Here is a 13,939-nt window from a genome sequence, read left to right as displayed (position 1 = left end):
CAAAATCCAGAAGGCAGCATCATGGTTGGTTTGTGGTTTGGAAGATAATGTAAGCCTTGAAGACTGGAAATACATTTTTAAACAGAAGTTGAAAGTAACAGAGATTTCAATTTCCATTCTTTGAGTTCACATGCAGAAAATTTCCTTATCAGAAATGTTCTCAACCCCTGTTTTTCAAGTATGAAGTAAGTTTAGTGTTGATTACTTACTTCTGTGCTGGTTTTGAAACTGGGGAGGAAAGCCCACGTAAATTCTGTGACCTCTACCAGCTAAGCAGAGAGAAAAGTAGCTTGCAGAGTGATGAATTGTGCAGCCCCAGGTACTGACTGGTTTGTTGCCCAGAGTTCAGAACCCTGCTGGTGTTTGTTTTCTTCAGGTTTGGGAAAAGAGTGAATGTCACTGGAAGTTTCAGACTTCTTTCTCAGCACTGGAACTGTACAGGGTCCCTCCCATAAGGTCTAGTTTTGGAGGCTTCACAGCTGCCAGGACTATTTCTCAGAACAGGTCAGATGATCTCAGATGTGACTATGAGTTTGCTGGCTCTGTTATCTTCTGTACGTTCCAGCAAGTGGTTAGAAATTGGACCCTTCATTCACTATCTTCTTTTTGCCTTTATCCAGAAGCTGAAGCTGTGCAATATGGCCTGCATGTTTGGAGCTATGGAGTAAAAAAGTAGTTGAACCCTTCATTTCTTATGTTTTATCTTTCTTCCTGTTTCCTTCCTGTGATGTATTAGATGTGTGTGAGAAAACATGGGATGGCCAAGGACCCCAAACATAACAAGAGGAGGATGTGATTTAGAAAGTTTAAGAACTCATAATTACTTCATATATACAACTCTGGTATTTCAGTATCCTAAAATACTCATTGTCTCAAGGCCTAGAATTTGTTGGGAACAGTTACTCTCTTTATGCAGTGTGTGGTAAAATAATCATGAGTCATCTAAAGTGGTTTTTGTATTAAGTAAAATTAGAAAGCACTTGTGATGCTGTGTTGAATTAAAGGAAGTTTGTATTCACAGTTGGTAAGATGTAATCCATTGAAACTTTGCTGTGACCTCAGTGGAATTGGACTCAATATGGTTTATTATCAGACCTACTTAAGAGATATCTATCTAAATTACCTGAATTTTGTTAGTAGACTTGACAGTAATAGTACTTATGGTTGGTTGTGGTTTCAGAAGCATCCTTAATGCATTAGCCATTTTACAAATGCAGAACGTCTGGAACATCCTTGAGAGGTTTTGAGCTTTTACTTCCTAATATTAGAATGGGTTTGAATGTTATAAATTATTTCTGATCAAAATCTTGGCACAGCTTTTGTGTGATATGCCAGTATAGTAGCCAAAAAGGTTAACTGAGATAGGTGTAGTTGACATTATAATGTGCTGTGGATTGTTAAAGGTTCTCTGTATATTCCTTTCATAGAGCTGGATGACCCAATTCTCCTGGCTCCTTATGAACCTTTTTCCATTTTGTACTGGTAGAATTTTTCAGATGAAATGTGGAAGATTTTTACTTTTATTGTTAATTAGATTTCAGTTGTGTGCTCTGTCTCGCTTTCCAGACAGAGTCGAGTCAAATTTCTGTGTATCCAAGGGAAATTAAAAGCACTGTATTTTTTATATTCCCTCACAATTTTTTTCAACAAAGAAGTATGAAACGACCTTGTTTCATTGTGGTGTAGACTTAAGGCAAATGCACATAGGTCTTGTAAAGTTACTTTGTTTTGTTTTGGCTAAGCTGTGTTGTACTCTTCAGTTAATGGCATTGTTGACAAAAGCTGCACATCATTTTAAATTACAGTTTTCAGTTTATGATTTTAAACTTACTGTGGAATTGTCTATGAAGCATGTATAAAACCCAACTCAGTTCTGTGATGTGTTGAGAGGATTCCCATAGAGAAAGCCCATACCCTAATTTGCAATAAAAAACGGGTGTTTGTTTAGCCTTCCTCCTTTAGGAACTTTCATAACCTTATGATTAGTCTCAGTAGTAGAGATGACGAAGCTGAAGCACAGGATTATGTTGTCTCAAATCAAATGGTGAATTTGGAGCAGAGCCATGAACACAGCTTAAAAAATGTATTTGAACTTTGCATTTGCAGAGTGGGTTACTTTGCTGTATCACATTGCATTGTCTCTGAGGCACCAATTCTTAAAGGATTTAAAACACAAGTAAACACAAGTTGAGCTCAGTTCGTTGCAGAACAAACTTCATAAATGTAGGCTGAAAAGAATGAAGTGTGAATTGACAAAGTGCTGCATGTTTCTTTATGCCTTTTCCTATTTCTTTTGGTTACTCAAGTAGAAGGATGATATAATCTAAAATGGGTTATTTATCCTACTTCTCTGAATTACCTGTGTTCATTGCATAGCTGTAAGTTTGTTAAAGGTATAAGCAACAGCAAATATGAGTTTGAGGGCAAAAGTTTCAAAGCAGGCCTTAGTGCAAAGAGGTAAAATAATATGCAAACCAGCCAAGAGATACAGAACAAGGGGCTTTTGAGAGGGAAGAAATAATTAGAAAAAACACAGTATTTGTTAGGAAAGAGGGAGTTGTATCTTGTTGAAATCTAAGCAAGCTTTTGTGTATTAGTGGTAGTGTTGGAAGCAGCAAAGAGTAAAATTTTCTTGCCCAAGTGACACAGTTTTTCATAATTAATGATAGTCCTGTTAGTTTTACTTCTCTTTCTACAGCTTGGTAGGCTTTCTTCCTACCTTATAAGAAGGTCAGTTATCTATTTGGTTCATTTTTCTTGTGAAGAAAATCCTTAAGTACTTGTCTTGGGATTTGACTTTAAATTTTCTGCATAGGAAAAAGAAAGAAATGCTGAATCCAGCAGAACCATCATAACAATTATTTATCTAAAAATGGAATAGTTTGTATTCTGCAGTCCCCCAGAGGAACATGTATAAGAAAAAACTTAAAAGAAAATGTGCTGTAATTTTTCAACAGATATTGATGTAATGTTTTCTTTAACCTGTTCAATTCAATTTAGACATCACGATCTTCAAAGAAGGTTCATAATTTCGGAAAGCGATCAAACTCAATAAAGAGAAATCCTAATGCACCAGTTGTCAGACGTGGCTGGCTCTACAAACAGGTACTCTTCCCTTCTTCATCTCCCTCTCCCTAAGCCACCCCCCCACCCCCCCCCTTTATTTTTTCTAGTAAGGTGTATACTGTAAAAAAGACAATCATTTGCATAAAATGATAGCAATACCAGAGTGAAGCTATAAATTGTGAGGAACTGATATGTGGTATTTTAATTAGCTCCTTACTGGATAACATTCTTATACAAATCGGTAAGGGCGTCACACCAGTGTAGAACATAAATATATATACATATTTCTCTCTAAAATACAGAAAGGGCTTGAAAAATCTGTGTAGACATTGGTAGTAAATAGCTAAATTAATTTCAGACATGCTGAGATGATGGAACAAGGATGTATGGTCCAGCTTTTTTTTTTTTTTTAATTCCAAAGTTTCTTTTGTTAGGTTGTATCTGTTAATTTTATTTTAAAGTAAACATTTTCAATAACAATGGGAAATCAAGCAATTTTTTTTTGCATTTGAAAAGAGAGAGGAATGGCTGTTTTATTAACTCAGAGATAATAATCTTAAAACCACATACTACTTTAGGTTTTCCTATTGCATGTAAACTCATCTGAAGTATGTGCTTTTTAGTATTTAGTGACAGTGTACCTAGCCTGCTGTAGATTTGCTATTCTGCAGTACTAAACCATTTACCCTTTCTTGCTCTGCAGATCAGAGTAGAATAGTTTGATCAGAAAATTGAACAACAAAACTGATCAGGCCATATTGGGAATGTACTTTATAAATCCAGCAAGAACCCTGTAAGAACTTGTAATTTAAACTCAGCTGAGGCAAATGTGTATGTGTAATTTTGAATCTGCAGTGCCATTTACTGTGCCTACTCTGATGGACTGGTATGACCTAACTAGCTTTCTGCTGTTGATAAATCACTTTTTAAAAAATACTATCAAATAAAATGACCTAGTAGTGTCTGGTTAGTAGAAGATTTTTCCATGTTTAGATACTCAGTGGTTAGGGTTGGAAGGGACTTTAAGATAATTTAATTCCAACCCCCTGCCATGGGACACCTCGCACTAGACCATGTCATCCAAGGCTCTGTCCAGCCTGGCCTTGAACACTGCCAGGGATGGAGCATTTACCACTTCTTTGAGCAACCTGTTCCAGTGCCTCATCACCCTCACAGTAAAGAACTTCTTCCTTAAGTAATGTTTTATGAATGTTTTAATTAAATTAATTAATTAAATGAAACAACTGGATTGAAATATGAAGCCTGAATCACAGCACAGATGGTTGCGCACATGAATATCTGTGTTATCTTTGCTTACCAATTCTCAATAAGTTGGATTCATTATATTCTAGCTTTTCATTCTGAGGTCCTTTAAAGAGAGTTTTATGTGTCTGAAAAGATGTTTTAGTACCTGAACTAACTTGGAATCCTCTAAAGACTGTCTGGTTTGCATTGTTTCATGTCAAAACACGGTTTTTCAGCATACAAAGTAGTACAGATTGTACTTTATGTTCATATTACCATTTGTACATTCGTATTATTTTACTAACGAAGAAAGAGTAGCTATATTTTAAGATCTTAGAATCACAGATTTACGATCATCTAGCCCAACCTTCCCTGCTCAAGCAGGCACAGCTAGAGCACGTTGTCCAGGGCTGCCTCCAGCCAGGTTTTGAATACCTCGTGTATGGAACCTGCACCACAACATCACTGAACAACCTGTGCCAGTGTTTGATTACTCTCGCAATAAAATTTTTACCTCTGCTCAGGTGGAATTTCACGTTTCTTAAGTTTTGCCCCTTGCCTCTTGTCCTGTCACTGAGCACCACCGAGAAGAGTTTGACTCCATCTTATTTACTCTTCCATCAGGTGTTTATGCACATTGATAAGAGGCCCCCTAAGCTGCCCTTGTCCAGCCTGAATATTCCCAGCTCTCTGAGCCTCTCTTTATATGAAACATGCTCCATTCCCTTAATCATCTTTGTGGCCCTTTGCTGGATTCACTCCAGTATGTTCACATTTCTCTTGTGCTAGTGAGTCCAGCATTGAACCTAGCACTCCAGCTAGACCTAAGTAGTGCTGAGTAGAGAGGAAGGATGTCCTCCCTTCATCTGTTGACAGCACAGTTGAAGCAGAGGTTCTTCTCTGCCCAGTTTCCCAGCCTGTCAAGGTCCCTCAGAATGCCAGCACAACCATCTGGTGTATCAGCCACTCCTACTAGTTCATATTAATCGCAAACTTGCTCAGAGTGCACTCTGTCCCAGTGAGCAGCTCATTAATGAAGATACCAAATAATCTTGGCTACAGTGTCAACCCCTGGGGTAAGCCACTAGCAACTAGCTGCCACTGGTGCCATTGATCACCACATTCTGGGCCTGGTAGCTCAACCAGTTTTCAGTCCACCTCACTGTCCAAATGCATGCTGTTGGACAAGGTTTTATCTGTAAAATGATTTAAATACCGTGGTATTGGATTGCCTTTTGTAAGGAAAGGTGTTACATGTTTCTATGTTGTTGTAGTAATTGAGAGGCAATTTAGTCAAGAGTTGTCCCACTAGATAACTATGTTCGCAAATTCAGAGTGAAAGCTTGTGCAGGTTTCTGTTTGCTAGTAACTTTCTTAGCATGTTTATGTAATCACAGAGAACAGCAAGTTTTGTTTGACTCGGGGTGTGCTGGCTCATTGAATGTAAGGCTATTATTCTGTCATTTTTCTGCTAATTTGCAAGTCCAGAGTCACCTTTTTGTTTGAAATGTATTTACTCTGAACATACTGTTACCACATTATGACATAATCACAATCAAGTGGAAACAATTAATAGTAAATCCACTGATACAGAAAGCATGTACTTTAAAGTAGGAAAGAATTTAAAATACAAGAACCGCACAATCAGTTCATGTATGCCTCTGCAATGTCTGAAGAAGGCTGAAAGATCATTCCTAGCATGTCTCACTTCTGCCAGAATTTTATGTGGACATGTAGAAACCCGGTGTTTCCGAGTGATGGGATAAATGTGACATTGAATAACAGCCTCTTCAGAAAGTCTGTTTGAGGGTTTGTGATAACCCTTTATACTGAACAAGCCTTGAGTGTTTTCACATTTCAACAGTTGTGCTTTGGGCCAGGAGTTCTGCATCCTAATCTGCTGCTGAGTCAGTGACCTTGTCAATGATGTGAGGGCAGCAGTCTCCCCTCCTTGTGTCTGCCTTTCCAGCTGTGAAATAAGAGCTGACTGCTGTGGGCAGCACTTCCAGACTTCATTAGTGTTTGTTAAACCACTTTGAGGTCCTCAGAAAGAAGGTGCTATGAAGTGTTCAATTATTCTGTTTATGAAAATGTTTGTAAAGTTTCTGAACTTTTTCTGAATAATATTTCCTAGCAAATGCTTGCTTTACCCTTTCTTCCACCTTCAGCTCATTCTCCCCACTCCAGAAAGAGCAGAAACATGAAGGTAAAAATTACACTGACTTTTCTCACACAAAAAAAAAAATAAAAAAACCAAACAAGCAAAACAGCTTCCAAATCCACCCCACAGTTTTTCATTATAGAATCCCTTTTCTTGGTTATCTCAAAACCTGTTTACTATAAGAGTATTGATAATTCACACATACTTTTTTTCTTGGAACAGATTAACATATTTATTAAAGTTGATTCTACTAGGATGTGCACGCTGCAAGACTCTGGCTTATTTACACTGCAGTAGTGGTGGCAGTCTTTCATTCTGGTTTTTACTGTGTAAATTGGTTATAAGCATAAAAGAAAATGAAATTGCTTTAGGAATAAACTTTCTTTGGGAAAGAAATTTGCTGTAGATATATGAGTGGTAGTAGAAGATGAAGCTCAGCAGAGAGTTTCTTCATTAAACAAAGGAGGAGGTTCGCCTAATATTACCTTGCTTTTTTTCTTTTTTAAAAGAAAGTATACTTTTTGTGTAAATAATGGCCTCTTATTTATTCTTGAATCATGTTAACTTCAGGCTTCCTGGGTTATGATCTTTGTTTGCAGCGTCAAGTCTGTGATGAGAAGTCAAATATATTTTAAGCATCATAGCCAAGAAAATTAACTACTAGCACACTACCATAACTATGTAGAACCTCATTTACTTTATGAACTATTACTCTTAACATTCTGAAAGTTCTTACATGATCACTTTGATTAATACAGGATAGTACTGGAATGAAGTTGTGGAAGAAACGGTGGTTTGTGCTCTCAGATCTGTGTCTCTTCTATTACAGAGGTAAGTTCCACTTAGGAAAGCTTTGTTTACTAATTTTACTGGAAGAAGATTCCACTCAAATATAAGAAGTAAGATGCTACTACTTAATGGATTAAAGTAGTTGTATAGCTGTCAACAGCCAGGCCTACTACTTTTATCTTTTCTTTTTTCCCTCCTCCTTCTTTCTTAATTGCCGGCTTCACATAATTGCTTTCTGCCTGTCAGGTATGCTCAAAGGGCAAACACAATCACAGCCACCTCTTTTATTAGATTCTGGATTGTAGTTTTCTTGCTGCTTCTGTTGCTAGGAACTAGATATGCCGGGTTAAATGTGATTTTTCATACAAATTAAGTAACTAAAATGGGGATAGGAAAGGGATAGTGCAGGGGAGCTGAAACTCTGCCTTTGGAATGATAAAGAGGGTGGATATGCCTGTTGAGAATCTAATCAGTGTTCATGAATGCTTATAAAGTGAAATGTGAAATTCCGTAAGTGTAGAACTCTGCTGCACTTGGAACAAAGGAATCCATTAGTACCCTCATGTAGCTACATCAGACTGATTTTACAAGGGAAAAATTACCTGCTTATAATTCTAGTCTGGAGATTTGTATGTTAGAAAACCACAGTGCTTCTGAGGGGATAAACAAATGGGATTTGTGCATCTGGAAACATACCCAATCCTGAAATAAGGTGTACAACTATAACAGTTTAAAGGAGACTAAGAGTGAAGAGGATGGTAGCGCATGGCAAAATAGAGGAAAATAAACAGTTCAGGCCATCTGCAGCTGTAGCTGCAGGTTTAGAGAGTAAGGGGTAAGAAAGGGTTTAAGATGAGACTTTAGAATTTGTAGAAATGGTGTTGATGCTGGTGATGCTGAAAGCAGTGACTGATGAATTTAAAATGCTATTCCATCGAAGTTCAGTGTGATTCAAATCTAATCAAGACAAATCAGGTCACAAAACATGTTTCAGTTAACAAATTCTGAATTATTGAAATGTAATGATTAGGCTTTATTTCTTTACCCCAAGAAGTATATGTAGTTGGATAAACCACTGCTGAGTCAAAATTAGGCCATAATTTCAGTCATGGAGGCATTGACTGTGATAGTTACACTGTGTTTGGCTAGGTGGTCATTATATACTTTGTCCTTTCTTATAGGGCTTTCTTAAATGAAACGAGTCTTCAGGCTCTTTTTCCCAAAGGTTCTAAAGAAAGTGCTGCTTTGTAGCTGCCTTAAGAACACATTAAATTTACCAACTCCAAACAGCTCATAAGCTGAAATACAAGCAGAATAGTCTAAATTGTTTACATGATAAACTTAGCTTTGAGCTATCACTCGGAACCAGTTAAAGCTGATAAAGTATAATTAAACGTGATAGTGATAGTCTTGAAAGTATTAGAAATGGCTAGTAAAATATAAAAAAAACACCCTTGCACTCTAGAGCCTGTGGTTTATATTTTTGTTGATTCTGTCCCAGATACTGAAAAACTGGGAAGTGGGGAGCCATGCACTTATTCCCAAGTCACAAATAGTGTTTCTGGTTGAATGAATGTTGTTGTTGGGGGATTTGGGGTTTGTTTATATTGGTGTGTATTTGGTTTTGTTTTGTTAGTAAATCTTAATGAGCATTTACAGTTGTGTTACAATGTTAGCAGCTTCAATCTAATTTATGGATGAAATTAAAATTGGTTCATTATATTTTTTCAGAGGTTAGAGAATACTCTTTTTCTGTTTTATGGAAGGATAAAAGACTGCCCACTTTCATATTGGAAGGTTATTGTTGCAATAGATAGAAGATCTTAGAGCTGGACAGAAGATCTGCTATTTCCCCCTTATTCATATTGTATTATTCATACACAGCATACAAGTAAAGATGGGTATGGGGCAGTGTAATGTGTAGATAAAAGCTAGTCTGATTGGGAGCAGATTTTTAAAATCTGGAAATGGAATGTAGCAGTATGTCTCTAACAAAGACCAAAGTCCTCCAGACACGCAGCTGTTCAGTGGAACAAAAATGCTTAATGCTTTTATATAGCACTGGTGGGTGTGACTTACTCAGTAATAAGTCAAAGTGTAATCTAGAAGAAGGGAGATTTTCCCCAAACCAGCAATACAAGTAAAGTAAACCCCAACATTTGCCATGCGTTCTCGGCCAAGGGAAGAGGGGCAGATATTTTTTGTGTGTGGCTAGTAAGGAGTAAATATTTGAGAGGGGAGGTGGGATGGCTTCAGGCAAAAGTGAGTACAGTTGAGTACCTGAAAGTAAATCTGCTTCTTTTTCTACCTTGTAATCGGGATAATTCTGTGCTCAGTTCTCCACATAAATAGCTATTCCAGAAAGCAGAATTTTTTTACATCTACCATGTCATGTAATGCTAAAATGGCTGGGCAGAGCTTTCGCCATGTGAATAACTTAAAGTTGTGTCTTTTCAGAATTTAGTGAGTAAATGAGAACAGGGAAAAGATTTTTAAATCTGTGTATATAAGAGGTAGACCTTTTATACTCTTGTATGTATTTTAGTTGTGACATATTAATTTTCCATGCCTCAAACTTTGGAATATCTATGTTTTCATCTTAATTTCATAGATATATAGTTTGTTGTGGGCAATGTCTTCAAATAAGAGAAGCGTTAAAGGGGACAGTCTCCTAAGGTACTGGTTGTAATAGAAGTTCTGTATCTGAAATACAGTTTAGATTGACTTGGTGAATTGCATCAAATTATTCCTTTATTAAAGTATGATTGGATTTCAGGGGTGGTTGTGGCTTCCACTTAAAATGTCAATTTATTATTATAATGTACTAATGTAATAGCATTTAAAAGTTACGTAGAACAAGGTTCTGGAAAAGGGTGTTTATTTTGTGGGAGAGTTTGTTTTTTAGAAATTATCTGAAACATAAGCATTCGTACAAACAGAATGTAATCGAGTATGAAATCTTCATGGGAATTACAAAAACTTGTAGCTTAATATTCCCCATATCAGAAGAAGAATGTGCAAATTTTCTCAAAGGCCAAAAATCATAAGCAGTATTTTAAAGTACTTCTGCTGTCATAGGTATCTGCAGTTTTTACTGAGCAGGCAGTGGATAGCGGGTATTGTTCTTGTCACTGAATTAGAGACTTACTTCCATCTGCTTTTCAGGTTTGAAGTCATATGCAGGTAAGAGCACTGATCCCCAGAAATACCTTAGGCATAATGTTTTCATAGTGGTTTCCATAAGGCAAATTCCAGAAGGTAGCTCACATGTTTAAACTTCTACAGAACTACCACACTAAGGAGGGTTTTTTATATATGTCCATCTTGGGGAAGAGTTGAAGGTGGCCGTATTCTGGTGGCCCAGATTTCACAGAGCTTAGCAGGGTTTTGGGGTGCACACTTTGTGTCATACACGTTCTGCGGCATGTGTTGGCAAAGAGGGGCTGCACAATTTATTGCTCTTGTGGTCTGCAGACTTCTGAGGCTGCATACAGACACCTATGAAACAAAACAGTCTGGCTTTCTGATTCTCATGAATTTTTTACTGAGGTCATCTTATTAGTGTTCTTGTGGTGTTAAAATACAGAATTTCACTGAAGTGTCTGTGTACAGGTGTTACATGTCAAAACACATTGTTTCTCTAATCAAGGACTATACATTCACAGATGAGAAAGAAGAAGGAATACTAGGTAGCATACTTCTACCTAGTTTTCAGATATCTGTGCTTTCTGCTGAGGACCATATTAACCGTAAATATGCCTTTAAGGTAAGCGAATCAATTTTTCAGTTTAATTTTATGTCAGAACTCATTTTACTGAGTTATTATGCAAAATAATATTATTATTTTACATAATATTTAAAATTAAATAATAATAGATTGACAACCAGCTTCTGAAAATTATTTTTGCGTAATATGCTAGCAGAGGATTCAAGTATTTAGCCTGATGCAAATATAGATATAATTACTAGTATAAGAAAATGAGTGAATGTCACTTAGTAGTCTTTTATTTTTAGTTCATGGGTCTTAAATACTGTGTGGTGCTTTAGAATAGTAGACTGCCTCTGCAGCTGGACTTATTCCGCTAATGAAAGTTCTTTAATTATTTAGATACAAAGTATCTTTACATATAAGTAAAAGGAAGGTTTTATTATCTCTTAAATCATAACATTTCATGAATCATTTGGGGTGTTTCACAGGTAATCTTTTTAATCATTATATAAATCACTCTACTAAATATTTTCTCCTTACTTCTTTTTTCCTGTTTTTGTTGTTTTATGAGCTCCTTTTGGCTCTTCTTTTAGCCTCCTAAGCGATGCATCATTTATTTATTATGGTAAGTACAAATTAAAAGTTACTGTATCATTCAAATGATAAAAATCAAAAAAGCTATGTCAAAATCTTACTTATAATAATCATATTAATTTGCATCAATGGATAGTCAAGGTAGTTTTTAATAGATTGAAGAAATTTAAGGGCTTTTTATTCAGTGTATTAATGAAGAAGAAGCTATGATTAAAAATTATAGGCAATTATTTTAAAAATATGAATGCAGTGACATAGAAACACCGAAGTATTCCTTCCAGTATTTCTTCTGGTAATATGATTGGCAGAATTTTTACTATAGAAAATATTAGAGTGATTATACTGTAACATTATTTGCTTCTTTTCTTTTACAGAATCTTAAATTTTTATTGCAATGACCATGTCATTTCCAATCAGGCAGCTCATCCAAACATGAGGACCTATTATTTCTGCACAGATACAGGGAAGGAAATGGAGTTGTGGATGAAAGCCATGACAGATGCTGCACTTGTGCAGACAGAGCCTGTGAAAAGGTAGTGTGGATTGACAAAACAGTGGCACAATGAATTTCTTTCTCATATTTAGTTTGTTTTATTTAAATGAAAAGGTATACCTTTAAAAATTGGCTGAAGTAATTTCTCCTTACATTGAAGACACCTTACTAACATAACAATGTTGGATAAAATTTTGAAGTAGCAAAAGTAATCTAAGTTCTGTTCTGAGTAGGGATGCCTTGAGTGTAAGGGGCTGGAAGCAGAGAAAAGACTGCTTTCTTTAGCCAGTGGCATCAAAAGAAATGCAATGACAAATACTATGTGCAGGCATGTTTGACTTCCTCTGCACTCCTGACTGAATAGAAATAGCAGCTCAGCTGGTGGTGGCCTTGGGCCTAAACCTGTCATTAAGTCTCAACAACTGTAGTTTCCAGCTAAATTAAACAATAGTACCTATGGGCAACCTGTGAGGAGTCATTCTTCATCAGCATTAAGCTGTTGTCAAATTTATATCTACCTGATCTGGAGCCTTATCCTTTATGTATTCATGTATTGTCAGTGAAAAGTAAGTTATTGCTGGAAGTCTTGTGTTCTGAGAAACTGAGTATTGTCTGCTGCTGTCTATCCAGTAAGAATTGCTCTCTCTGAATGTGGTCCCTTGTGTCAGCTCCATGGCATGTATAATGGAAAACTCATCAATCGATAATTTAAAAGCTTGCTATTGACAGCACAGAAGTTATTGCTGAGGGCTGCAGTCACTTACCTGTTCACTCCTGCTATAATGGAGCTAAATGAATGACAGCAATGCTGAGAAACTTTGATGAGAGGACGTCTTCGTAGTAGAAAACAATGTGGGGAAAAAAAGTGTATCTCAGTCTGACAGTGTATCCTTAAGTGTTATCTTCATAGAATCAGCTAGGTTGGAAAAGGCCTTTAAGATCATCAACCATTACCCCAGGACTGCCAAGGCCACTACAAAACCATGTCACAAAAGGCCTCATCTACACAGTTTTTCGAACACCTCCAGGGACAGTGACCACCACTTCCATGGGCAGCCTGTGCCAATGCCTGATCACCCTCTCTGTGAAGACATTTTTCCCAATATCCAGTCTAAACCTTCCTTGGCTCAGCTTGAGGCCATTAGATCTCTTGACCTATTGCTTGTTACCTGGGAGAACAGACCAGCATCTCCTTTCTTTCCATCCTTTTTTCAGGTAGCTCTAGAGAGTGATAAGGTCTCCCCTGAGCTTTCTCTTCTCCAGGCTAAACAACCCTGGCTCCCTCAGCTGTTCTTCCTAAGACTTGTGCTCTAGGCCCTATCTTCATAGCGTCTCCCCTAAGAGTCAGTGCCCTATGGAAGATACTTAGTAAATTATGTAGACAGACATTACATTATTGTGATGTTTCTTTTAACATAAGAAGCAATTTAAAATGTTAATGTAAATAACCACTGTTTTGTGCAGTTCATGAATACAACTGTACAGTCATGCTTACTGCCTCAGAGCCTGTGGACACATAGTGAGCTCACACTGGTACCCAGTGCAGCTTTGCAGGCTAGTCATCCTTCTAGGTTGCAGTGCCATGGCTCTTCTAACAAGACGGTCAGTATAGGCCACTGCTGTGAAAGGTGTTCCAGCCTCCCAAAATGCTCGGTCGTGCATTCATAGCCCACTCTTTGAGCTGTAGTGCCTGTTCCAGCACTGATGTCTGCCTTTTGGGTGTTCAGCAGTGTATAGACAAATGGTGGGGATTCCTAATGCAGCTCAGCTTACCTAACATGTTTCATCCAACTATACACGCACCTGCAGTCTGCCTTCTCATTGCTTCAGGTGCCAGTCTTACTCCTTGGTGAATGGGTGTAGCACATTAAAGAAGTGGGAA

The 13,939-nt window shown here is 37.2% G+C and overlaps 1 protein-coding gene across 23 annotated transcripts in view; it reads left to right on the top strand.

Moving 5' to 3' along the window:
* PLEKHA5 (pleckstrin homology domain containing A5) overlaps positions 1–13,939 on the top strand; it is a 159,685-nt gene that overhangs the window by 98,189 nt on the left and 47,557 nt on the right. For all 23 annotated transcript variants that reach the window (XR_008974753.1, XM_057428151.1, XM_057428158.1 and 20 more), the window contains exons 6-9: positions 3,001–3,105; positions 7,231–7,303; positions 10,927–11,027; positions 11,982–12,097. Coding sequence is in view for 22 of the 23 variants with exons in the window: in XM_057428151.1 (XP_057284134.1) it covers positions 3,001–3,105; positions 7,231–7,303; positions 10,927–11,027; positions 11,982–12,097 (395 nt within the window). In the remaining variant the exon portion in view is untranslated. The remainder of the gene's footprint in view (positions 1–3,000; positions 3,106–7,230; positions 7,304–10,926; positions 11,028–11,981; positions 12,098–13,939) is intronic.

The sequence above is a fragment of the Pezoporus wallicus genome, unplaced genomic scaffold (assembly GCF_028554395.1).
Source record: "Pezoporus wallicus isolate ANWC-B61680 ecotype Strahan unplaced genomic scaffold, APGP_CSIRO_Pwel_v1 contig_2908, whole genome shotgun sequence".
NCBI lineage: Eukaryota > Metazoa > Chordata > Aves > Psittaciformes > Psittacidae > Pezoporus > Pezoporus wallicus.
This window is presented reverse-complemented; position numbering and strand designations above follow the sequence as displayed.